The sequence below is a fragment of the Prunus dulcis genome, chromosome 2 (assembly GCF_902201215.1).
Source record: "Prunus dulcis chromosome 2, ALMONDv2, whole genome shotgun sequence".
Lineage (NCBI taxonomy): Eukaryota > Viridiplantae > Streptophyta > Magnoliopsida > Rosales > Rosaceae > Prunus > Prunus dulcis.
In genome coordinates this window covers 20,795,518-20,822,298 of record NC_047651.1, presented here as the reverse complement: position 1 = coordinate 20,822,298, position 26,781 = coordinate 20,795,518, and the positions used below count along the sequence as shown (strand labels likewise).

Genomic DNA, 26,781 nt, shown 5'->3' with positions numbered 1-26,781 from the left:
ATTTGCACATCAATTGCTAGCAGTTTACTTCCATTTGTTTTTGCACAATATTTCTTTTGGTAAAGTGTTTGGCTGTAACCAAGAAGGATGGTTCATGCTAGTTTCAGCACTCAAGTCGAGATCTCTCAATATTTCCCAAAGCATCTTAACTCAGAAAGCCTCAAGGACAAGTTGTGGGTCAACGCATAAACGGTGCTTTTTTCCCTTTTTATAAGGGAAATATTATCAATCTTGCAATATCCTGCAAAAATCAATAAAATGTTTCTCTGCAAAGTAAATGCCATAAGCATATAAGGGGAACTCAGAAAGCTACTTTCTTTAGCCGTAGATTATTTTTGTTTACACTTTCTAGAATCAACAAACATAAGCCATCTCCAGCGCCAAACTGCAGCCGCAACTAAATTAATTAATGCCACATCCTCCAACATCATCTCGGCTTCAAAGAACCAGCATCTTCCAAATCAGTGTACATATTTTTTTCAAAGAACAAAAAATTGAATAACCAAAATGTGATGTAAAGAGGAAATTTTGTTTCAACATCTCTATTATCCTGAAAAGTCAGATGAACCTGACAGCTGTGAGAATATAAAGTCGCCGAGGGGAGCAATCAAACAAAATGATACTACCCCGCCCAAAATATGAAAGTGCAATTTACTTAATACTGCAGAAACTTTAGCAATAGCGGTTATCCCCTCCATCGACTATCAGCAGGATGCTCCAATGGCTCATTACGGGGTTCATGTACAGAGCACTAACAAGTACTTCTTCGCATTTGAGATGATTGCTCAGTTGAGAAGTATGTATATCCGTAGACACAGAGCAACAGCACACACACTACTTCAGCAGTACTTTCCATATCTTGCTCATATACACAACTAAAGACCATACAGCAAGCCCTGCTGAAATATAAAGCAAAGCAACACCCGAAGCTACTAGAGCCTCTGGTCTTCCAAGACTGCAAAAGTTGGATGGTAGGTGATGGAAGCAAAGGGGTCAGAAACTACCAAATCTTTCAACTGTATTGACCTAAAGAGAAAAGATCAAAAGCCAATCAAAACAGACAATTTACCTGCTGTCTCGGGTGGCCAAGAGGACAGTTAGCGCGATCATCTGTGTGGCTGTTTTCCACTTTCCCAAGTTATTTACAGCAACAGCCTGAGAATATTCACCATTCTAATAACTACTTTGTTTATGATATGTGTTACAGCTAAAAAGCTTTTTAAGTTCTAAAATGACAAGGTGGCATGGGGAAGGAAACCAAACCTCTAAAAGCTTACTGTTCTGAGAAGCAGCCCATTCTCTAACTGCAGACATGGTTATCTAAAAATAAGATGCAAACTGATTTTAAGACAGTACTATCAATTCAATAGAATCAATAAAACTACACAACAAGAATGATTGCACAAGTACGGGGCAAGATAGAGCAGTTGATAATTGCTTATTTGAGCAAACATGATCCTAAAACAGTAAAACTTGATCAGCAGGAACTCACAAGAACAACATGCACATTCATACACAAAAAATGGATGAAGAGATCATGACAAGATATTTGCAAACCCCAATTCAATATGCCGTCCAAATACATGATACCCTGGACCCCACATCTTTAGGAAGATACCCTCGTACTTTCTACATGCAACATCATGCATGTACAATTTCATGTTAAATACAGGCAAATGCAAATTTTCTACTAACTATGATTTCCTAGGTGCCAAAAATCCAATCAAATTCCATTTTGACAATTACTAACATACCAGTGAAATATTTTATTGGTCAGTCATCACAAGAAAAAAGGGCAAGAAACGCAAGTCCTGAATCGATGAATCAATAACTAAGGAAATAAAGAAGGTAAGTAGAATTATATAATACCTCTCTACCGATTATGGCAATTGAAGGAACAACCAGCAACCATGGAACTTGCCCAAACATAGCAACATCCAAAGGCCTGGAACACAACAAAACCAGTGTGGCTGCAACCATGAGCTGCATTCAGCAGGATGACAATCAAATTTAGAACTCTAAAACAGTTATAAAGAATAATAATAAACAGAAACAATCTGAAATTGACAATGAACGTGTTAAATTTGAACTTGATAAGAAAGACAAATACCTTATCAGCTACGGGATCCAAAAAAGCACCAAAAGCAGATCCCAACCTCATCTGAAATGCAAATAAATTCTTAAGAAGTCAATAAAATTGTCCCCAATAAAACCTCAAGCATTAAAATTCCCAAAATCAATTGAAAATTGATCTCAGAGTCGAGAGAGAGTAAAAAAGTTAACCTTTCGAGCAATGTACCCATCAAGCCAATCAGTAATTGCTGCAGCAATGAAAATACTTGTTGTAGCAGTTGTTCCCCACCGACTATCCACGTAGAAAGCTAGGACAATGAAGGCGAAAAAAAAACCCACGTAAGCCAAATGAAAATGCAAGGGCATTACGCATCCAAATCAAAATCTGCAGAAACCTAGAATGCCGACAAAACCCAGATATATGAACATAACCAATTGCCAAAATATGACTGCTCCAATTTTATTGGAGCTCCGATAGGCATCAATGTAAACGAAAAACAAATAAAACCCACATGGGTAATCAAAAAATCAGCTAGATACACAATTGCCAATGAAAACAAAAGCAAATCATACTGCTAATGAGAATCGGCACAGAGGCAACGCGGCCGAGCGTTAGAATGGTGGGCAAGGTGAGCAATTTGGAGGAAGAATGCTGTTGTTGTTGTTGTTGGCGCTGTTTCAGAGGAGATAACAATTCGTCATGGTTTTGGTACAATTGGCTCTCGTACCAATCAGTGCCTTTATTGTCCGAACCCATATCGGCCATAAGACCAGCGGCAGGGCCAGGCTCAGAGCCAGACCCAGACCCAGAAGACTCTCCTTTGTCCTCGGAGAAACCCCCACTAGAGCTGCTGCTGCTGCGAGAGGAGACGGAGAGGCATTTATGAAATCTGGGCCCTAGGTTTTGAAGAAGAATGTGAGGAGGGTGAGGGTGGTTGGGGTGCGCTAGGGGTGCGCAGGGGGTTATCCTGCACCCATATTTATTATGTGTTTGCGTAAATGCCTGAATGGGGGTATTTAGGGCTGGAGGGGAAGAGGGAGAGGGAGTGGTGGTGGTGGAAGAGGTAGGGCGTTGTGGGGAGACCCAAACCCAATTGGAGAGCTTTTGGTGGTAGGGCTTCTTCTTGGGGTATATAGACGAGGCTGCTGTGGTCATTTTGAGCACCAGGGCTGACATGGCTGGCTCGCTTCCTACCTACACACACCACACACAACTTCTACTACCGCAAAATCTACAACGTGGGCTTTAGTGCTTTTCGTTTCAGTACGGCTCTCAGGGGAAACAGTTACAAATTCTATCTACAAACCGACTTTTGCTAAAAGCTCTTTCTTCTTTTCTTTCTTGTTTTTGCTGTGAGCTTGGTTTATAACTTTATATAGTTTAGTTAGGTCTCTCTGTTTCTGATTTCTCCCTCTGTTTCAGCAGAAGTTTTGTTCGGTCTGGTGCCAATCTTTCAATCCTTGTACTTTGTTTTCTCAGGAAAAATTAAGAAAAAGAGAACCTTTGGAATTTTCATTTTTCTCCGAGCCAAAGCAAAAAGATGTGGATGCTTTTTGTTGGGTTACTATGACGAATAACTTGTTCACATAAAAGTCAGCATATTATAATACAATTTTCCTTGAAAATTCAAAAATAATTTCTATTATATATATATCGGGCCAGGCCCATTCTGGTAATTCAGTTTGGGCTTCCAAAATGTCAAGGTTGACCCTGATCACCTTGATCTCATAATAATTATTTCAAGCCCAAGACGGGTTAGTTTTTAAAGGGTCATTTGATAACCATTTCTGTTTTCGGTTTTCGATTTTCATTTTTTATTTTTCAAAAGCTGAAAACTGAAAACTTGTTTGGTAACTCATTTCATTTTTCACAAAGTGAGAACTGAACAAAAGTTGTTCAGTAACTGATTTCAATTTTCAATTTTATGTGAAACTTGGAAGTGGAAGTTTTGGGGGTCAAATTGTGAATTTAATATCATAAAATGTAATTGCATGTTACAAAGAGTTCATAGTATTTTTCAGTGAAATTTTTGCAAATAGGATGATTTTTTGGTGAATTTTGGAGATGGAGTTCCCGAGGCTTGGATTGGGTCCGTGGCCAAACACAAGAATTGAGCGATTGGGTTCAAATCGAGAGGTCCCAAATACCAAATTTTAATAACTGGAATGCATTCCATATGTCTTGATGTAAAATTAATGAATGAAATTGGACCTCAAAAAAATGAAAACGAAAACTTAAAACTCAAAACACTTTCAAATTGTTTTAAAAAATAAGGGTGATTTTGAAAACTAAAAACGAAATATGTTACAAAAGATGTTTTCAGTTTTCAGTTTTCAAAAAAAGTGAAAATGAAATAGTTATCAAACAACCGCTTAGCTTTTTTGGAAAATTGTTAATTATAAATTTGAATATGGGAATATCAAAATTAGATATGGTGATATGCAATGCAAAGGTTAAAACGTGCATTGCCTTCCTTTTTTTTCTTCTTCTTGAGATGAGAGGCAAAGGACCAATATCCAAAAAGCTACTAAACACATATATAATGTACCGAGAAGAGAAAATACATTAACTGTTTAACATTTAAAATCTCTTAAAATATGACCGTCATAATTTGAATACCCATTCTCGTGTTGAACCAAACCTTAAGATTTTCCGACCCCATATGCACCATGACCTCATGCCATTATATGTCCCCCAAGGCACGATGCTTACCTTAAGCCTTAAACTCAGCAGAAATGTTAGGAAAAACGCAGTTGTAACTTCAAAGGAAGAAAGACTCCTCTATCGAAAATAAAAATGAATTTTGCAAGAAGAAACCAGTGAGAGTCTTAATCAAAAGTTAATTTCGCTTGATTTGAAAGCATAATAACTTGTTTAATCGGGACGAATTTAAGCAAAATATTTTAATTATAAGACAAGAATGGTTACTTTACAGAAGAATGCTTGCAAATTACAATAAAAATACTACAGAACAAATATCTTGCTGAGTAAAGTCTCAGTTGTTGTCTTCTGCCGACATATAAACGCTTTCGAGTTTGAGATTATTTAAAAAAAAGTTGCATTTGGCATTTACGATAAAAAGGGTCTTTATACAAAAAGCAAACCCCACCACCGACAGGTCACAGCAGGCAACAAGTTACAAGTTACAAATGAGTAAGAAAAAACAGTACAAAATCAAATCAAATAATTACAGCCACCTTGCTTACATGTGAATCGTGAGGAAAAACACTCAAATACAATCAATTACTTTGCTATATTGATATATTCGAATTAACTGCAGTTTTTTTTTTTTTTTTAAACTAATATAATCTTCTTGTCTAAATCCAAATACTTTGGTTTAAATTATTTCATCCAAATGCATCCTAAAATAATTTTGTAGTAGCATGGATATCTTATATTATTAGTTCAATATAAGAATACGGAATTTATAATTATAGTAATTAAATATATTTACTCATGCATCGGAAATACTGTTTACGTATTCCTCATTCCTTATAAGTTATAACTGATATATGAAGGCCTCCAAGGTGAGGAACGCATTCGTTGGCCTCTGAGGGGAGGCAAAATATTGGATGCCCGGCTAGGTGAGGCCATTCTCATTTGTCACTGATGATGATTGTGGGCCTCTCTGTTTTGTGCTAATTTCGAGCGCACCAATTGAGGATAAGTCCTTTTTATGGTAATTTGATTATTACTTTTTCACCTGACCAAAACAAAAAGGTTTATTAACATATTTAGAAATAGAAATATGCATAATGCCTTCAATTTTCATAACCCCTTACTACAGTTAGTAAACAACGTAACAACAAAATAAGAATAAAATACATATGTAGTAAGAATTATTATTTTAAATTTGTGGGTTATAGTCCTTTACTTTAATAATAAATGAAAATTATGTATATAACACAAATTTAACTAGGGTGATATTATAAACATGATTGGTAGGGCCTTGAATTCTCACAGTCCATTCTATATATGTATAGAAATATGATCAATAATTTACTAGATTTTTCGCAAGCTGATTATTGACTTGATCTTTTTACATCTCCCACTGTAAACCAAAATTCACTAGCTAACAAAATTTTTCCCTAAAAAATTAGTAGGAGTCGGCATAGGTGGGTTGGGTTGATTTTAGTCCCAACCCAATATATAACGGTTTATAATTTTTTACACCAAAAAAGACTCGCTCAATATTTGGCCAATCCAATCCAACACAAACTTTTTGTCATCAAGTTAGGCGGTTCAGTCAAGTAAACTCAAAATTAAGTTTACTTTTAAGTTTTGATTCCAATCCGTACATAGTGGCTTGTGATTTTTTAGACCCGAAACCCACTCATTTTTAATATAACTCAATCCAATCCATTATAATTAGGTTGGATATGTCAATCAGGTTGACCCGAAATTATACACACTCATAATTAGTATAAAAAATGTTATCAAAATCAGGATTGTAGAATGACTCATAAAAGTGAGTCAGTCACAAATGATGGCTCATAGGCTTGGCCACGAGTCAACTAATTAAATGAACCAACAAGGTAATTTAACATCATCATAATTGTCTAAAAATATTTTCATTAATTAAAATTTCTGTAAATAAGTAAATTCCTTTAAACCATTTCCTATTATAACATCATACTTAATTTCTTCCAATTTTTTAAAAGAAAATTTCTAACATTAGGTAAAATCCTCAATCAAATATTCCCTCTTTTAAAGAGGTTTTTAACTATAATGATAAGGTATTGAACAAAAAAAAACACTCACATTAGGGCAATTGTTTGATTTCTGTCATCTTATTGTTTTAATAAAAAATAATGCAGTGAGCATGTAGTTACTGTGCATATGAGATTTTGTGTATTTTTCAATACCGCTGGTATAATTTATGAAAAAAAAAAAACTGCTTGTATAAGAAAAATATATTTTATAATTTTTCTATTTATTTGCTTCAGCAGGAAATAAAAGACCCTCTCTCCCTCCCTCATCTCGAAATCCGTGTTAGAGACATGGAGCACATGTAATAATGTGACGGCAATTTCGCTCTCTTATGCATGTGCCTCTCCCCCTCTCTCTCTCTCTCTCTCTCTCTGTGTGTACTCACACATCACACTCTACCACTCCCTCAACAAAACCCATCTTAACTCTCTCTCCCTCCCTCCCTCCCTCAGCCACAGTCCTCTCTCTCTGACTCTCTCCCACGCACATAGTTGAAAATTCAGTTGCAGAAATTCAAGGGCGCGCCGCGGAGCACGAAGATCTTCGCCAGCGGATCGCTCCTATCTCCCCGCGCATCGAACCGGATCCAAATGAAATCCGCCACCAAAGTCTCTCTCAACCCGCTTGTCGCCTACGAGCACAAGAGGTATACGCTTCTTCCGTGCTACCCCCTCCCCCTTCCCGCCACGCGTCCCTCCTAGGTCTTCTAATTTCACCGTCTTCTTCGATCACATTGACTTCTTAAACTGAGTTAATTATGCGTCCGAGTTTAAGATCCTGACCGTAGGATGCTGCTTAGTGTGTAATCTAATTTGGTAGGATTTGTGTGTTCGTTTGCTTGTGAATGGCTTGGTTTTAGATTGCTAGTGTGAATGTGAAATGCGGTGTGGTTTACAGTAGATTGAGATTGCGATGAGGCAATGCCGAGTTCTGTGGCTAGTAGAATTCTCGAGCATGAATCAGGCGATCGCTCGAGGCCGATTTCTGGTAATCCGAGCACCGTTGTGCGCGGAATTTCATGTTTTCATGGTTTGGGTTCGATAATCTTCGTAATTGGGCTGTTTCGATTGGCATATGATTGTGAACTGATTGTGATCTCAGTATGGAGTTGTTGTTATGTTAAGGTTAGATAGAATTACTGCTTGTCAAAGAAAATGTAACGTGTTAGGTAGATTTGTTTATCATTTATTATAAAATTGGAATGAATCGGCATTGGTGTTTGGACAGGGATGCTTATGGATTTGCTGTGAGACCTCAGCATGTACAACGATACCGAGAATATGCCACTATCTACAAGGTTTTGTTCTTCTTTTATTTTCTTCTTTCTATCTTAACGTCTTTTGTTTTGGTTACTGAGAAAAATTCATGATGATGGAAATAAAGGAAAAGAGAAACAAAAGCTATATTTTACGTTTTTTGTTCTTTTAAATTCTTAAACTCTTAAAATCCTTGGCTGGTGTTTTCACTTCTTTTTTTCTGGTCTTACAGTGAAGACTAGAGGAGTGACTCTTATTTTTCAAATTTTAGTATCTACTATTTTCACGAAACAAACAGACTTGAAAGCACAGATTCCGGCCATGTTGTACTCCATGTAATTTACTTTTGTTTTCAGGAAGAAGAGGAGGAAAGATCAGAAAGGTGGAAGTCTTTCCTGGAACTACAAGCAGAGTCCGCTCAATTGCCTGCAGTTGGATTATCTAAGGAACAAGATAACAAGGCCTTGCTTTCTGAAGCCTCAGAGCATGAACCAGACTCCAATTCGGAGAAGGGTGTTGATGGTGATGATTTAAGTGACCAGAAGGCAGGTTCTGATTCTCTGACCAAAAATGATAACGAAAAGGAGGAACTGGAAGCTAAGGACACAAAAACTCATGGGATTCAAATATGGAATGAAATTAGACCATCTCTTCACGCCATTGAGACCATGATGAGTGTTCGTATAAAGAAGAAGAACAATTTGTCAAGGCATGAGCAGGACACAGGAACTGGGAAGCCGCTTACTCCTCTTGAAGAGGCTAGATCCCCAAAAGGAGCATCTGAGGAGGACTCCGAGGATGAGTTCTATGATGTGGAGAGGTCAGACCAGGATGTCCCTTCAAGTGACAGTGTGAGTGCATCTGCAACAGGTGCTGCTTCTGACACTGTCCCTTCAGAATCTTTATTTCCTTGGAAAGAAGAGTTGGAGGTTCTTGTTCGTGGGGGAGTACCAATGGCTCTCAGGGGAGAGGTGCATATTATGTTCTCAAGTTACCTCTTGTTTTTTTGTTTTTTGTTTTTTTTTGTTTTTTGAATTCATGAATATCTTTGTTATGAGTAAACTTTATAATTGCTTTACTTCCAACTTTCAGCTCTGGCAAGCTTTTGTTGGTGTGAAGGCACGGCGTGTGGATAACTATTACAGGGATCTGCTAGCTTCTGAAACTAATGCTGGTAATAATGTGGAACTAAATAGCTTGGACTCAGACAGAAATAGCAAGTTGTCAGCAACAGATTCTGTATGTGCACCTGAAAAATGGAAAGGGCAGATTGAGAAGGTTGTTCCCACTTTATTTATAATAAAAAATTATGTTTTCAGTCTGGCTGCTCCTTTATTTGAAAATATTAACAATCCAACTTCTTAACTTATTGGCAATGATCTGTACTGCAGGATCTACCTAGAACATTTCCAGGTCACCCTGCTCTAGATGAAGATGGTAGAAATGCTTTGAGGCGTTTGCTTACCGCATATGCGCGGCATAATCCCTCTGTTGGGTACTGTCAGGTAATTGGTTCTGGAACATGTTATGTGCTCAGGTAACTGCAACTTTTTAGAGTTGCCATTACTGTAAGTGGCTGTGAGATTTATTCATCAATATAGTAATTATTTTCATAGACATGACACTTTACCTTTTTGTGACTGTTAATACAATAATACTGAGACTGTAGTGCTCATGAGTTAGATTTATTTATGATGTTGATGAATGTATCTGTGAATAACATCTGGGAAATCCCCTGTGTTTGTCACTGCTTATGTGTGATATTTTGAATTATTTTATTTTATTTATTTTTATAGAGTTGTATATTGTGAAGAACATCTTACAAATTAGTTCAGACCAATGCATGAAAGCATAAAGTGTTCTTTGGTCTTTATGTGAACCAAGTAGTTTTGATTAATGCATGATCTGGCAATGTAGGCCTGAAAGGCTATAGGATAGCTTGTGATCCACAGAGAATTTTAGCCAAAATTGACTTCTAAATGTTGAGATAATTAGCCACAGTAAGTGTACATCTTACAGAGGATGATTGGATAAAACTGAGATGAGCTCCGTTTGGATGACTTTTGAGAGATTGCAATGTGTCAAGTTAGCTTCTTGTGACGCTTCTCAATAAACTATTTCTAATTTTAGGTTTATTTGATTTTTGAAATTTGATCAATGATATCAATTACTATCTTTGTTTCACTTTTCCCGACTTTAATGCTTGTTGGGTTTAATCTACACGCAGGCCATGAATTTCTTTGCTGGCTTATTACTGCTTCTCATGCCCGAAGAAAATGCCTTCTGGTAAGATCTAAACTCAATTGACTGTTTATTAACTTCCAGGAAAGGATAATTCCCAGATATTGTTGCCTTTTCTTTTGTTTGGAGGTTTAGTGTGAAGAAACCAAAGAGCAGTTTGTTTTTAAAGGAACAAAAAAATTCCTGGAAATATAGAAGTTTGTGTTTGCATATAATTACATTTAAAGTGATTGCACATGTTTGGCTTTGTGTAATTACAAAATCGCTAAACCTTTCAGGGCTTTGATGGGGATTATAGATGATTATTTTGATGGCTATTACTCTGAGGAAATGATAGAATCTCAGGTAATATTTTCTGTACTTTAGTTTTCATGCATTTTTCATTTTGTGTATCTATGCTCTTTCTCCTCAAGTGAGATACATTAACAAAATTGAGGAAATCATGCTATAAATGTATAATTGCAGATGTTGGCATTTCAAAATATTCTGATGAGTTGTATTTTATCAGGTGGATCAACTTGTTTTTGAAGAGTTGGTGCATGAGAGATTTCCTAGATTGGGTTTGCATATTATTATTATACAGTATACACTTCTTTTTGTTTGATATATTTGTTGAGCAATCACTTAATGCCACCTTTAATCATGTTGCAGTCAATCATCTAGATTACCTGGGAGTGCAGGTGGCATGGGTTAGTGGACCATGGTTCCTTACCATCTTCATGAACATGCTTCCATGGGAAAGTGGTCAGGTTTTATATGTTTCTTTCGATAATAAACTAACTGTTCTTTTATAGGTACTTTGTTGAAGCTTACCTATATTTTGATTTATTGACTTCAGTTCTTCGAGTCTGGGATGTGCTTCTTTTTGAAGGAAACCGCGTTATGCTATTTAGAACAGCACTTGCTTTGATGGAGTTATATGGTACTGGGTATAAAAATAGTATTTTTTTCATTTTCTAAAGAAAAAAAGGCTTATAACTTGGTTACTTTAACATGATATAGTACCAAGTGGCCTGTATGTTCTCTGGTTTATGAAACTTAATTTGGCTCAGTTACTTGTAGGCCCTGCACTGGTTACTACCAAGGATGCTGGAGATGCAGTTACTCTGCTGCAATCACTGGCTGGCTCTACATTTGATAGCAGTCAACTGGTATTGACAGCTTGCATGGGTTACCAAAATGTAAATGAAACTAGATTACAAGAGTTGAGAAATAAACATCGGCCAGCTGTACTTGTTGCTATCGAGGAAAGATCGAAGGGACTTCGGGCGTGGAAGGATTCTCAAGGTCTAGCATCTAAGCTGTTTAATTTCAAGCAAGATCCTAAATCAATGATAATTGAGACGAAGAAAGGAGAACGACTAGTCGATGCACAGACAAATGGTGATTTATCACGTTCAGAGTCTGGGTCCAATAATGCAGATGAAGTTCTTATTAGCCTGAATGGGGATGGGGAGGTAGAGTCTGTACCAGATCTTCAAGAACAGGTTGCTTATTGAACCCTCCACACCCTCATTATAGTCTTCTTTGTTTAGCATAGTGGAATTTGCATATTGATTCTACCATTTTATCAGCCCATTGATTAGACCTTTGTGTATATATATTTTTTCTTCTTTCGATCATATAATAAGCCTGTCTATGGGTTGTCACCTAATCTGCATTTAATAAATAAATAAAAAGAAACACATTCATGCACAACCTTTGTGTTACATTTGTATTTTGTTCGGGGTTATATGCAGTTGCTGGGGCTCGTTATTAAAGCATTTTCCTCACAATCAACTTTGATATTTAAATTAGTTCTACGTGCAGGTGGTATGGTTGAAGGTTGAATTATGCAAGCTGCTGGAGGAGAAAAGATCTGCTGAACTCAGGTTCTTATATTCTCTCTGGTGTTAGGTGTTTTTTGTGTTGGTTATTCAATAAATATTCATTCAACAAAGATCTATTCTTTGGATATATTGGATGCCTGTGTAACTCTTAGTGTCCTCAATATGTTGGGTATATAATTTATACTATGTATGGCATTTGTTGACTTGATTAAGTACAATTAAAATAGCTCATTTTGGTAGTTTGGGATGAAAAGGTATTGATCTTTACCCTTCAAGGCCAACCAGGATTTGGGGGTGTCTTAAAACACTATAACAACCAAATATTACAGCCTTCACGTCCAACCACGAAATATTCTTGAGCCAGTTATTATTTATTCTAATGTGGCGTTGATATCATGGGTCCTTTTTTCACTTTTTTCAGAGCCGAGGAGCTGGAGACAGCATTGATGGAGATGGTCAAGCAAGATAATCGTCGGCAATTGAGTGCCAGGGTATATCCAGAAAACTTTTATATATTGCAGCTTTCTAAGTGAGAGATATGGTTATCTTGCTTGCGAGTCTGCCCCTTTTACTGTGGACCTTCATGTCTTGAAAGTGGAATTTTACTATTTAGTGTTTCATTTTGTTACTCTGGGATTGTTAATAAAGTATAATCTTCTTCACTTTTTTTATTGTGTTTATTTTTCCTTATACTTGTAAAGATACCTCACTTGACCAAAAAAAAAATACTTGTAAAGATACTTCATTCTGATCTCTTATTGTGTCAGGTTGAGCAATTAGAGCAAGAGGTTGCTGAGCTTCGCCGAGCCCTTTCTGATAAGCAGGAACAGGAGAGTGTCATGCTCCAGGTATTGTTTCCTGTTCTTTTATACTTGGGATTTCTGTTCTTTTCATACTGGTTTTGGGCTTGTTATGGTAATTGCATCACTTACTATATTTACAGGTCCTAATGCGAGTAGAGCAAGAGCAGAGACTAACAGAAGATGCTCGGAGATTTTCTGAGCAAGATGCAGCAGCACAGAGATATGCTGCTCAAGTGCTTCAGGTTTCATAGATAACCATATATCTGAACGCATGTTCTGGTTATGTAATGATAAGAAATCATTATGTTAGAACCACCCTTATAAGATTAGCTTACTAAATTGCTTGCATAAAATTGTTTCTTACTCCTCAAGTTGACTTTCTCTTGTCCCTTTCCATAACATTCTTTTCCATGGGGGTTTGTCGTGAATTGCCATATATGGTATTGGCACCAAATATATATTTAATTTTTGAATGCTTTCTGTTTTATAATTGTTTACTTTGCTGCTTACTTCAGTTGCACTCTTTATTGCTCAAAACTGAATTAATTTTTTAGCTGTCTGAAGCGAAATCTGGAAATAGAGTGTGGAAAGGGAGCTTAGGTCATGTAGGAAACAAGCCCTAAACCTTAATCCCAGCTTAGGGTCAAACTTCTGCTGGCGCCCTTTTCCTGAGAGCTTCACCTTTTTGTCAACTAAATAGTATGCCTGTCATTTATTCTCCTTTTAAAGTTTTCATCTCTGTGTGAATAGCATTGGAATTACATAAAATACCACCTGGAACCCACCTGAATTTTCCAAAAGTTGAATTTTTCTGCTTAGAATGTACGTGTGATAAGGTCTAAATTGCAGATATTGTACGGCAATTGTTATTGTTATATTTAAGCCTTTGGATTTATGTTTATTTAGGGGTGCATGGAACATGAGAAATGTGGGATGCTCACCATTTCCCTTTCCCCTATTTGATGCACCTTGTAGCCAATTCATTTCTTTCAAATTAACGCTTTACCTTATCTTGTACGTTATCTGCATGAAATTGATATTTAGCGCATGTAATTCAATCAAACTATTCTGTGACTGCAGAGTGCACGATTTTCAGGTCAAGATTATGTCTTTAATTTTATATATTAATTCTTGCAGGAGAAGTATGAAGAGGCCACAGCTGCACTTGCTGAAATGGAAAAGAGAGTTGTTATGGCAGAATCAATGTTGGAGGCTACTTTGCAATACCAATCCGGTCAACAGAAAACACAACCTTCTCCACGGTAACCTTGTGTGCATTCTTATTTTATTCATTTCCGAAAGTTAATCTGTTACCTTTCATTACCCTTGGTTTTCTTCCATGTCTACCTTAATTTAGTCCTTGCCTTAATTGTGATTGAGATAATGTGATTTTTGATATTTTTTTCATTATTAATCTCTCTATTGATATTTCAAATATTCATTTTATTTGAAATGATATTCCTCTTAAAAATCGAAAATTACTTTTCAACACTTTTTCCCTGTTCAACATAGGTTAAAACACCTAGATATATATGAAATGGTGCTCATTTAAAAAGGATACACAGTTATACAATCAACAATCATATGGTAACACAAATTAAAATAAAATCAGATTTGCGTGGCTTTGTTCCTCAGTAGTTGAAATTGGTATGTTTAGTTGAAAAAGAAGTGGTTGTCTGGCAGATCTCTATCTTTACCTGTACAAACCAATCAAGACCAGACACAAGAGTTCCCTGCAAGAAAGATCAGTTTGCTATCTCGACCATTTGGCCTTGGCTGGCGTGATCGCAACAAGGTTACACTCTGGAACTCTTAACTATTATGTGAAAGCAACAATAGGAGAATACGATTGATAGAGCTGTTTGACTAATTTCATCACCTGTTGAATGCAACAGGGAAAACCTGCTAACAATGAGGAGCCAAATGACGGCAAGTCTATCAGTGAGGGACAGAGTCCCACCGCAGAGGTAAAAGAGACGAATGGCCTTCAAGTGGAAGATAAAGAGTAGAGCAGATCAAAGCAGAGGCTGTATTGATATATCCCTATAGATGTTTGCTGCCCCGATAGTAATACTCTCATGTGCAAAGCTTGATAGTATGCTTTCTGTGCATGTGAGTCCAGGGAGCTATAGTTTTGTTTTCTTTCATCGTCTGTAAGTTTTCGATAGAGAAACCAATTTTATCCATTCATTGTTTGATTGTTGATTAAGTAATGGTAATAATCATGTAGTGGGGGAGGAAAAAAAATGTAGAAAATATTGATGATATGGTTTACTAGGTGTATAATCTTCGTCAAATGTATTTGTATGACACTTTTCTAAGCGTACAGTATCTTTTTGTTTTAATCAGATAAACGTACAGTCCTTAGTATTCGCCTTTTAATACGAGGGTTTTTCTAATAATGGCGGTTATGTTGCTCTCCCTCTCTCTGAACAAAAAGAATGATAAAATAAAATAATAATCAAGCTCAAATGAGCCTATTGAATCTCATATTTTTTACCGAAATTATAACATCATTGAAAAAACAGTTCAATATATCTCTTCAAAATTTCCTTACATTTTTTGAGCCGGGATAAAACTCATAAAAAGTTGGTGCAGTGAACAAATTTTGTTCAATTTATCTGTTCGAGAAAACTAATTTTCCCTTTTTTTACTAATTTTCCCTTTTTTTTAAGTACAAAAAACCACTAGTCTGCAAGTCTATATTTTTCCATCTAAATAAGTTCTAAAGCAATTTTAATGTTTTTCGAATAATGCCCTTTTCACTAATTTTGAGCAGGGGTAAAATTGGCATAAAACAATGGTACAGTGAGCAGTTAGGCACATACCACACAATTTTCTAAAGACTTTGCAACTCAAGCTTTAAGATGAATGTTATGACCAAAAAAAAGCTCTAAGATGGGTGATTTGTGAGCCTAAAGGACGAGGCGATTCATTCACCAAATCAGTAAAATTCCTATAAAATAATTTGGATAAATTTCTCTGACTATGGGATACCAGTTTCTATATAGATACAAAACCCCATTGCTCAATTGTACATAAAAAGAATCTTGTATAAGGTGACAGAAGGAAAAGGGTGGAGGAAAGAAAAACAGGAAGGGGGCGCCACCACAGCACCTGCTACCGGAGTGAGCAAAATTCGATAAGCAGGCACCATTTCATGTACAGCCAACAAAGCATACCACTAAGCTCCAACCAATTGACTTCTGAATCACAAATAAAACCCCAATTTGGAAGTAAATAAAAAAGCCTCAAGCAGGGCCACAGCTAGGTTCTCATCACAACCTTCCTATCTCGGAACTGTATCAAATAAGTCTTCCCTTATGAACTTCACAGTTCCCTTCTAGGTCTAGGAGTGGATGAGCTTGTGCGAGAGCTCTGTACTGACCGCGTTTCAGGATCATATTTTTGGGAAGCAAGGTAAGTAAGGGCTGTGACAACATCAGCTATGAGAGGTCGCATATTAGGCTGCTCCTGGACACACATTGCAGCAACGGCAAGAGCTTGATACATTCCCCTCACCGGATACTGACCTTGGAGCAGTGGATCAGCAATCTGCCAAAATTTCCTCCGATCCTTAAACAAGGGGCGGGCCTGCAACAAAGAGTGAATGAGCAGAAATTCGCAAGACTGCCATTTAGCAAGAAAGAGCTTGTTCTTCCCATTGTTGCTTTCACCCGTAAAATAGTACAGCTGTTACTTGTTAGGGAAACTCATAAGGAAATTCGTTTGAGTGTTGCCAATAGATTAGTTTTAGTACACACCGTCTAGTAGGTCAATATTGCATATACCATATTTCAAATAGAGAAAATCAAAACTCATAGCACAGTTGCATAACATTCGAAACTCAACCTGTTACCAAAACAGAAAGTAGGTATATAATTAGCAGGGTCTCCAATATAAGAACATGACAGAATACTGATAATCTAAGAAGGTGACAGAATACTGACAGAATACATTGAAAGCATATATAAAGAAGAAACAAAACTTTACTCCTGAAAATGATTTTAGAAACAAAAATATTAAAGCGGAGCAGAAGGCATAACTCTCTTACCCATGCAACCAAATTGTGTTCCCCAGCAGCCCTCGAATTGTCAATTGCCTTTCTTCCGGTAATGATTTCCAAAAGAACAACCCCAAAGCTGTATACATCTGATTTCAATGTGAGCTGACCAGTCATTGCATATTCAGGCGCACAATATCCATAGGTTCCCATCACCCTAGTGGAAACATGAGTGTTGTCTCCTACAGGACCTAACTTTGCCAAGCCAAAATCAGATAGCTTAGGATGGTAGCCTTCACCAAGTAAAATGTTTGAGCATTTAAGATCACGATAAATAACAGGGGGGTTAGCTTTGTCGTGCAAATACTCCAAGCCCTTTGCAGCACCAGCAGCTATTTTCATTCTTGTATTCCAGTCAAGTTGTTTTCTGTCTGGTGGTAGATCTGGCATATATCAGCATGTGAGATCAAGAAGGTGATTAACAACATTACTGATACCAAATAGAAGACAAATAAAAATGGTGCTCAAGCCCCATACTCTGAGTCCGCTGACACATTTAATATTCCACAACATGGCTAGCTGGTTAGCTTGCAAGATTTCTATACCTTAAGAAGAGCATGATTAAATGACTTTGGATCATTTCCAGAATTATCTTATACAGTAATTTTTTTTTTCCTATTTTTCATACAGTTAATTTAAATAGTTCTATAATTGTCAAATCCTACTGATTTCTATAGCTTTGAATCTTTACTATTGCAAGACCCAATTATTGTATGTGTACATCAATTTATCACCAAGTACAAAGAGAGAGACCTCAAGACAAAAATAATGAACTTTGGGCAAAGAAATAATTGAATCTAGTGCTGTTACTGCTGTATATACCATGTAGATGATCTTCCAAAGATCCCAATGGCATGTACTCGTATACCAAAAGCCTTTGATCACCATCAGCACAATAGCCTATTAAGTTAACAAGATTGGGATGGTGAAGTAGGCTTAACATTAATACTTCAACAAGGAATTCCCTGTTCCCTTGAAGCCCATTGGAATCAAGTTGCTTTATGGCCACTACCTACACAAAAGGGAACAAGGTTCAGCTCTTACCAAAAGCTTAGCATATAAAGAAAAAGATATCATAACACAAAGAAACAACAACAAAAGGACTTTTAAGACTCACGGTAAAAATCTCAATGAAAGTAGATAGAATCCCACAGCAAACAAAACCAACCCACCAACATATTGCACTAACTAAACAAAGATTATTAATGTGTATATCCATGTTATCTGCACTGACTGAAAGCGAACTGGAGCCTCTTAAATTGGAGAACGTCCAGATTTAGGCTTGCCACAAACACTTAACCTTTTCAGTTTTACATAAGACCATAGTTTTTTACCAAAAAAATATGACTTTAAATTCAGTTATCTTTTGCCACATTCTACTTACTCAAAGCACGCAACAAACTTAATATGGAAGATACAGCATATATATTGAATAGATATTTTAGAAAAGGATCTAAATACAGATATATACTGAACCCCAAAAATGTAATTCATTTTAATTTTAAAACAAAAATTTACAATGCCAGCGAGAAATCTTAAAATTCAGGTGAGATTGTTAAACCACCAATTGGACATGGGAAATGAGAGGCATAAAAAAGTTTTTAAAAGGAAAAAAAGGTACTATAACTTTTCATACAGTTGATGGTCAAAGCTTGTAAAGAACCTTATTAGTACTCTCCAAGCGCCCTTTATATACTTGACCGAAACCTCCTTCTCCCAAAATACAATCTGCTCTAAAATTCTTTGTTGCAGCTGCCAATTCACGAAATGTAAATGTATGTGCTGCAATGTGATCAGACCCTCCATCCTTAGAGTCCTTTACAGACAGTGCTGAATTTGCCTTCAGTTGTTCTACGTGAAAGAACAAAAGGAAAAAGTAAATAAGACAATACAAAAACAGTATACTGTGCAATAAAATCCAAAAGAAACAGGGATTACATTATAATCCAAAAAAGTCATACGAACATCATTGAGAGTTTTGAAAGAGAACGAGATTCACAAAAGACAAAACATGTAGCAGCAAGAATTTAAGCTTAGATATTTCCAATGATACAAAACGGGCAATTCATCATCATAAACATTATCCACGTACTTCCATCAACAGCATTCAACTCAAAATAGCAAACAACCACAGAAACTTGTTCTAAAGCAATGCATGCCTATCAATCAAAACTCATGAAGAAGTAGAGTAGATTGGAACTCATAACCAGTGTAAAATTAAATTTTCCATAATCCAAATAAGTGGGTTTCAAGGAAATGAAACTAAGAGCAACTAAAGCAATAATTTATCATAATCTCTCTCTCTCTCTCTCTCTCTCTCTCTCTCTCTCTCTCTCTCTCTCAAACACACACACTCTTTATTAAATTCATTTTATTAAACGAAAGGGTCCCTAGCAGTAGAGCGCCTGTGCAGTAAAGAACAGAACTTGACAGTGAAAATAATTCATTACCCAAGTACTATGGCACAGGGCTCTATTCAAACGGGGAGAAACCACAACCAAAGCAAATCAAACTTAAAATTCCAAAAACCAATTGACAACAAACCCACATTAGCTTATACCAACAAATGCATATACCCAATAAGGGTGATAACAACCGCATCCAAAAAATGACAATAAAAAAGGATCGCACATATTTAAGATTCAAGCTATTATAAAGACGGCATTCCTGCATTCATCTAAAGTAAATCGATGTGGTAAACAATGCATTCAATTGACTCATAAAGGTTAACTCTTTAAACGTGTCAATGATAAAAACTCTAGATTGAGAGTTTGGAAGTGTTCCAAAATATGTCCGGCAAATGTTCATGGAGATACCTGAAATTGATGGGATCTGATCTTCTGGCTTATTCTTCTGCTTCTTCTTCTTTGCATTTTTGCTTGATTTGCCAGAACACAGGAACCAACTCATGGCTTGTTCTTCTATCTCTTTACCTCAAATATTACTTGAGAGGCAGAGTTGGTTAAAATTTCACAGAGACGCTATTCATTCCACTATATAACTTTTCATGAACCCTTTTTGCAAAGGTACCCTTTTGTCTTTGGAAAATTGCATGTCTTCCGACAGAGTCTAAAAAGTTTTCCATTTTTTCACTTTGACTCCAGTCACTTAACTCCAAAGTTGATTCCAACTAGGAAAATTATTTAAAGAAAAAAAGAAGGCAAACACAACTAGAAATAATTATTTTATTTTTGAATTATCACTAATGAATTATATGGATGGTAATCACGTCTAATAAGCTAGAAATAGTGCTGGCCAAATAAATAAATAAAATTAGCTAGAAAAACTAATGACAGCTAATTACGGATGGTAAGCATATTTTTTTAATTAGGATTTTGGTACATCAAACCAATTATATTATATTTATATCAAAATTCATGTTGATTTATAAATTAAATTGTAAGGATGCAATGGGAATTAGATTAATTGTCAATTTCAGAAACATCCTTTTCGGCATGACTTTAGCGGTCCATGATATGAGTGCTTAGTAAGAGCAAGTTTTGTCTAACCGCGTTTTTCCAAGTTTTAAATTCAAATAAATCGTAATTTGAAGTTTGACTAAACACCCCCCCACCCCCAAAAAAAAGAGGGTAAAATTATCGTTGTCTTATTATTCGAATATTGGGCTATGAATAAAATGATAGAATCTTGGGCTACGTGTCCGTTGGAATTGGTTGGACCAATATGACAGTGTGACTATTTAGGTCGGCGGTGAGCCCAAGTATTACCTACTTTTTTCATCATCACTTTTGTTGTTACATTTACAAACGATATTGAGAGAGGAAGAATTAAATTCGTCTAATATAAGAGTAATTATTCATAATTATTTGAACCATAAACCCTTACAAATTCCGATTTTGGACTTTTTAGCCAACGATTAGATATTTGATTTCCTCTTAACAAAATAGAGATCACAAATTCGTAAATGACAATTATCAAATAAAAGAATATTTAAAAAAATCTCATAAGCTTTTCGTCGGAAGGTCAAATCCATGAAAAATCTGAGGGCCCGACTAAATATATTCGTTTGGGTTCAATTATGAAGTGATCATTGGGCCATTTGCTTTGACCTTTTTGCCATTACGATTTCAATTTGCACTGTTTGATGGGTTGGCTGCTGAGGGTAATTTGGTCTTTAAATTGACTCTAAAGTTACAATATTTTAAGTTACTGGGTTCTTCAAATGATGAGCCTGAAATTGCCTCAACAATTGGAGAGACTGATAATAGAGATTGAGATCAATGCCATCAACATTCCTACCCACACGTGCCTGCAAGACTGCCTGAAAAAAAAAAAGCAAGAACAATTGAGCTTATTGCTCTAACATAATTAACATAACATTCATGTGTTGGGATGAAGCCCAGCACTGAAAATCATCAGGTGGATGTAATTTGCCACTCACTTACCTCATTATCAGGTTGAATAAGCAGCTCGCCGATGAACTGGTAGATAGATCCGACTCGAAAGCTAAGCTCCCTGAGGTGTTGGGTGTTGATTTTTAAGCTGTCACTTCCATCAATAATTGTGGCAATGGCTGTCTCTACAGAATACTCTTGTAACCTGAAGAAAAAAAAAAAAAAAAACAAGAGATACTAATGACTAAGCTTCTTAATGATATTGGGGAATAAATATGAGAAATGCAATTAAATTCAATGAAGCGAAGCAATCATCCAGCCCTCTTGTGTAAGACAATCCACAATTATTTGAATCACTTGACCTATTCCCAATTATTTTCCAAGCATTACACTCACTCCATCCACATCATGCTACCAATGTGCCTCAATGCTACCAACTGGAGATGCCACATTTGCCTCCAGAAGATCTTTTTGGCCAGTTCTGCATCCACTCCGACACTATTATACCATGATCATGATATTCTCAACGAACCAAAACTAGACTAGAATCGTTTCAAGAAATACTGTGACAGAACCCGAAACGAAATGCTGAAATTATCACATATCCAATGTCTGTATCAGCAATTCCACCTCTAGTTCATCTTTCTTTATACAACTCAACTCCATCAGTTTATGATACCAACACTGTCACCAAGACCAACAAAGCCAGCCTAAACTATAAACTACTTGTACCCTACTCAGCCAATCTACAAATATAGTTAAGAGAACCTTCCAAGTTAAAAACTATGAAAATGTAAGAATTGATTCAGGGAGGATATTCGTAACTGAAAAGTAAGTAGAAGAAGAAACACTGGATATTTTATATAATGCAATTGAATGAAACCACTAAAGCATTGAAAGGGCACAAATCTTACTTTCCAGTTACTCTCAACGAAGCCCCTTGCTTGAAATAAGAGGAAGATGGATGTAGGTCTTGCAATGAAACCAATGCCCCAGATTTTATTTCAGATGACGTCATCAGGTAAACTCTCTCGAGTCACGCCCTAAACCCTAGCATCCAAATCTCTCCTGGAATTTGAAGACTGCATCTGCATGCAATTAATTACCAAAAAGTACTAAAATTAATGTGTCTAGTGCAATCTCAGTCACACAGAGAGATTTATTACAATAAATTAGTGACAAAGTGTTTTGAAACCCAGTAAGGACCTGCCATTTGAACTAGGCCTGGGCTCGCTCTGGTTTGGTTCGGTGTTGAGCCTCCACCAAGCGTCGAACCCAAGGCCACGGTTTGTCAATTTCTGGGACCTCACGCCGGACCGAAGCTCTTGAAACCGATGTGGTCGGGGCGCCGATTTCTCAGTGTGGTTTGGTTCGGTGTTCGGCGAGACACTGACAGAGAGGAGAAGAAGATGAGGCGGCGAGGTGCGGCGGCGAGGCGTCGAGATATTCCAGATCTGAGACAGAGAATGAGATGCAGAGAGGAAAATAAGAAGATAGAGGAGAAGAAGGCAGTCGGGAAAAGGAGAGAGATAAGAAGAAGAAGAAGTAGGAGAAGCGACTGGAATTATTTAAAAACAAAACAAAACAAAAAAAGAGGCTTAATTACTGTTTTACCCCTGGACGGATGGTTTCTCACTTTAGCACTTTGGTTCATTTTCGTCCATAAAACTGTTAAATGTGCTGACGTAACATGGGCATTTAGTAATTTAGCTATAATAAACTTTAAAATTCAAATTAAATAGAAATTGAAGAAGAAAAAAAAAATTAAAGTCTCTATGCGAACCTACTCTCCTCACAGCTCGTAACAAACCCCTCCTACTCCTTAAAAATAAAAATAAAATCATTGGATATGTGGACACTATATGTCATCAATTTAACAGAAAATTTAATAGAATTTTACAGTGTGATATTAATTTGATGTGTGAGGTGTAATATAAAGGATAAAAATATATATAAAGGACCAAATATGATAATTTAGCAAACCTCATGAACCATTTGTGATAAAAACCCTTAAAAAGTATTAAAGAAAAATTAGAGGAAACCAATCGGACTCCACTATTGATTTATATGCAGATTTGATATGAGAGTATTGCGGTATCCTGTCCATTTTCCCACAAACATTTATTTGTGGTATGCTGTTTCTGAATTGATTCATCTTAGTTATTTTATCTCATGTCAAGATTGAATTAAAAAAACTCTCCAAGTTTATTTGATTAACTTGCCTTTGGTTTGCTTTCACGATAATGCTCCATAAATTATCTCCTAGAAAGCGTTTAGGGAGGACTGTATAGTGGGTCGAACAGTCAAAAATTGCCACCTCAGCAAAATAGAGATTTTACTCGGTCGGCCCAACCGCATTATTTATTTATGTATAGACGCGGGTGAAATAACGTCGCTGTTTGAGAAGCCAAAAACCGTTTAAATCAAATTAAAGAAACCGTTGAAATCACAAATTCACAAACCCTAAACCCTAAAGCTCAGTGTATTTTAGCTTGAAAGAAGAAGAAGAAGAGGAAAATGGAGCAAGGAACCTTATTGGACGAAGCTCTTGGGTCTCTCCATCTCAGTGGTCGCGTTGTTCTCCTCGAAGACTGCGTCGAGACCAGTGCCGCTTTCGTCCTGCACCACATTCTCAAGCGCTCTCTTTCTCAGCCTCCTCACTCCTCCAACGTCGTCGTTTTTGTTGCCTTCGCTCACCCCTTCTCTCACTACGATCGGATCCTTCGAAGACTGGTACTGCCTCTCTCTTCACAAAGAATTAGTCTTTTTTAAGTGATTTCCATAATTTTTGCTGTAGCTGCTAATATCCGTGTTAATTTACATTTCATTTTTGTTATGAATTATTATTAGTTCTCGTGGTTTCATGTTTACCAGATGAAATGTTCAGATAAGCATAAATGAAAATATCTGATATTTGGATGTGTTTTTGAAACAGGGTTGCAACTTAGTTGTGCAAAGGGACAATAACAGATTCTTTTTATTTGACATGCTTGTGGATTGCCCAGGTGAGAAAATCAGGTATAAGACTTGCTAGTATTGGCTATCAAAGTAGAAAAGCTAGATACTTGCTCAGTATGCAATTGAATTTGTAACAATGTAGGAATCAGTGCAGGATTGATATTAAGTTATAAACCGTAGTTCCAGTTCGTTAAATCATTTTTTTTTCTTTTCAAAGAAAAATGTAAGAATTGTTAGTTTTGCTGGTTTTGTAATTTAGTTTCTTACAAGAAATCCTCCGTTTTTTCATCTTCAGATGGTGAAGAAGGAAAAAACAGTGATGGTGGACTTGTTGCTTTGTATGGGAAAATCCAAAAGACTATAAGTGCCTTACCTCAAGAGAACAAGCACTGTGTCACTGTTATGATTGATGATATCTCTCTGATGGAGGTGGCTGCTAAGGGATCTACAAATCTTGTTTTAGACTTTCTTCATTACTGCCACACTTTAGTATCAGAATTTGTAAGACATCAGTGGCAACTGTCAGTCATTTTCTCCGGTTTTCATACCACACTCCTTTTTCTTCAGTTATTCATCTCGTGTACCTTTTCTTATTGCAGGGTTGTTCCTTAGTCATGCTCAATCATGACGATATATATTCAGACACGGTGAGGCCCTCCCTTATTTTACAGATGGAGTATCTAGCAGACATTCTGATACGAGCAGAACCACTAGCCACTGGTTTGGCATCAGATGTGCATGGGCAGGTATTTGCTGGAACACATTTTGTCACTTCACCAGATTGAATTTTCTGTAAATAGCTTCTCTAATATGGAAAAAGCAAGAGTCTATTTCCTTTCATTTGAACAGTCCCTATAGTGAGTTCACTGGTTTTCACCCATGTTTTTTTCATTTGATGCATCTCTTCACCAAGATAGATTGCTAGAAACTAGAAAGTATGTCTGTCAAATCATTCATGTATGGTCCCCTCTCGTCATTTGTGGTTACTTACTTTTTGAGTCTTGGTTGTTATGGAAATGAATAATCTGCTACTTAAAACTTTTAACATATGCAAATGCTCTGCTGATCCTCTGGTTGATATTTAGTTTTGTTTTTTTAAGTGTTATGCTCATACATATGATAGTTGCTTTGTGTCATGGTCCTTTTACTGAATTTTCTTGTTCTCTTCTCTTTTACCCATCGTATCTTCTCCGCCGAGTCCACTAGATCACAATCCTGTGTTAGCAATTGAACTATTTCCATTAGTATTGCTTGCTGGCTTGCTGCTGGTGACCTGCCAATTACGCTTGTAGCAAGTGTACTTTTCCTGTCTAGTATTACTTCCCAAAAGTCTCATCTTAATGGTTTGATATCCATACAGTTGAACGAGATTACGAAAGTTGTGATCCTCATTGTTCTTGTTGGTTGCAGTTGACAGTCCTGAACAGTGGGAAGGAGAGATCAAGAAACAAGCTGTCTAATTTCCAATTCAAAGTAAGGGAAAACAGTGTCGAATATTTCTATCCTGGAAGCAGGACTTGAAGACCATTTATGCTTGAGGAATTTCAAATTGTGGGTGAACATAGCAATTGAGGCTCCCAAGTAATGAGGAAGAGTTTACCTGCTCACTAGGGTTCTGTACTATTGTGGAGACTCGTGTCCCTTCGTAATGATACTCGGAGATCCAACTACAAGAAGACAAGTAGTTTGATACAATATTGCTTTGTTATTTTGAAGGCTGTAACTCTAATTTTATAATGGAAATGCTTAGAATTTTCTTTTCTAATTTTGTTATTCTGCATCCTACTTGAATGGATATTTGCAAGCCGAATTCAGTGGCAGTGGCTACACGGGGAGGGGGGGTTCTCACACACACATCGAATTTGAAACCATTGATCTGTAAGTCATGTCCTTTTTCACTGGGCTAGGCTTCGTTGTCATTTGAGCCAAATTTTTATTCTGTTATGTTTTAAGTCAATCCAGTTTTGGATACAGGAGAATGACGAGCACCAGAACTCACTCAGAGTCACAGCTCACAAGCAGTTTTCAAACTCAAAAATTAAAAAATGACGTGAGATACACAATCACACTCAAATGGACTGCCTATTAGGATCACGTTGTTTGCTTGTAAGGCTTGCCTCACTGACGTACTAGACTAAGACCAGGGTAAGCTAAGTTAGGCCACCCAATCATATGGGCAGCCAGCCATCAAACCACATTTATTTCTTCTTCTTTTTCTTCTTCGCTCCCATCTCAGAAATGGTAAGTGTTAATTAGGTCTTAACCCCCCTACCCTTTTCCTTCTTGTATACTTCGTTTCTCCCTTCAGAGTTCACATGGTTACAAATGGATTTTGCTTTTGCAGGCCAAGAAACCTGTGAAAACCACAATACACATATAGTCTCTCTCTCTCTCTCTCTCTCCACATACAGAATATATATCACCCTATCTGTATCTCTCTGTACTATATTGTTACCATCATTCAAATCTTCTGTGTTTGTTTTACATACATA

At 36.7% G+C, this 26,781-nt stretch overlaps 5 protein-coding genes across 7 annotated transcripts; 2 read left to right on the top strand and 3 right to left on the bottom strand.

The window, feature by feature from the left end:
* Window positions 1-289: 289 nt before the first annotated feature.
* On the bottom strand, window positions 290-3,649 carry LOC117617040 (CDP-diacylglycerol--glycerol-3-phosphate 3-phosphatidyltransferase 2). Its single transcript, XM_034346283.1, has 7 exons — window positions 2,647-3,649; window positions 2,284-2,381; window positions 2,111-2,161; window positions 1,870-1,983; window positions 1,264-1,320; window positions 1,070-1,155; window positions 290-955 (listed from the first exon to the last, which is right to left on the bottom strand). The coding sequence occupies exons 1-7, from the start codon at window positions 3,248-3,250 to the stop codon at window positions 835-837; spliced, it is 1,131 nt and encodes a 376-aa protein (XP_034202174.1). The 5' UTR covers window positions 3,251-3,649; the 3' UTR covers window positions 290-834.
* Window positions 3,650-7,050: 3,401 nt separating this feature from the next.
* LOC117618679 (TBC1 domain family member 8B-like) lies at window positions 7,051-15,234 on the top strand. The gene is made up of 18 exons (XM_034348357.1): window positions 7,051-7,430; window positions 8,012-8,081; window positions 8,397-9,011; window positions 9,133-9,318; window positions 9,432-9,545; window positions 10,268-10,326; window positions 10,560-10,626; window positions 10,790-10,841; window positions 10,933-11,025; window positions 11,120-11,203; window positions 11,344-11,768; window positions 12,091-12,152; window positions 12,532-12,601; window positions 12,878-12,958; window positions 13,054-13,155; window positions 14,051-14,175; window positions 14,597-14,708; window positions 14,809-15,234. The coding sequence occupies exons 1-18, from the start codon at window positions 7,375-7,377 to the stop codon at window positions 14,920-14,922; spliced, it is 2,487 nt and encodes an 828-aa protein (XP_034204248.1). The 5' UTR covers window positions 7,051-7,374; the 3' UTR covers window positions 14,923-15,234.
* A 614-nt stretch (window positions 15,235-15,848) lies between these two features.
* On the bottom strand, window positions 15,849-19,944 carry LOC117618680 (probable serine/threonine-protein kinase PBL7). 2 transcript variants are annotated; one of them, XM_034348358.1, is made up of 5 exons: window positions 19,793-19,944; window positions 18,640-18,827; window positions 17,799-17,988; window positions 16,968-17,359; window positions 15,849-16,507 (listed from the first exon to the last, which is right to left on the bottom strand). In XM_034348358.1, the coding sequence occupies exons 1-5, from the start codon at window positions 19,884-19,886 to the stop codon at window positions 16,244-16,246; spliced, it is 1,128 nt and encodes a 375-aa protein (XP_034204249.1). In that variant the 5' UTR covers window positions 19,887-19,944; the 3' UTR covers window positions 15,849-16,243. The 2 variants fall into 2 exon arrangements, with proteins under 2 accessions (XP_034204249.1, XP_034204250.1); XM_034348359.1 differs by having other exon boundaries at window positions 16,391-16,765.
* Window positions 19,945-20,924: 980 nt separating this feature from the next.
* On the bottom strand, window positions 20,925-22,859 carry LOC117618682 (CST complex subunit TEN1-like). 2 transcript variants are annotated; one of them, XM_034348361.1, is made up of 4 exons: window positions 22,538-22,859; window positions 22,246-22,419; window positions 21,383-21,536; window positions 20,925-21,258 (listed from the first exon to the last, which is right to left on the bottom strand). In XM_034348361.1, exons 2-4 carry the CDS (start codon window positions 22,347-22,349, stop codon window positions 21,139-21,141), a joined length of 378 nt encoding a protein of 125 aa, XP_034204252.1. In that variant the 5' UTR covers window positions 22,350-22,419; window positions 22,538-22,859; the 3' UTR covers window positions 20,925-21,138. The 2 variants fall into 2 exon arrangements, with proteins under 2 accessions (XP_034204252.1, XP_034204253.1); XM_034348362.1 differs by having other exon boundaries at window positions 22,246-22,413.
* Window positions 22,860-23,737: 878 nt separating this feature from the next.
* LOC117618681 (elongator complex protein 6) lies at window positions 23,738-26,054 on the top strand. The gene is made up of 5 exons (XM_034348360.1): window positions 23,738-24,064; window positions 24,267-24,336; window positions 24,585-24,790; window positions 24,889-25,035; window positions 25,700-26,054. Exons 1-5 carry the CDS (start codon window positions 23,849-23,851, stop codon window positions 25,808-25,810), a joined length of 750 nt encoding a protein of 249 aa, XP_034204251.1. The 5' UTR covers window positions 23,738-23,848; the 3' UTR covers window positions 25,811-26,054.
* The last annotated feature ends 727 nt before the right edge of the window (window positions 26,055-26,781 follow it).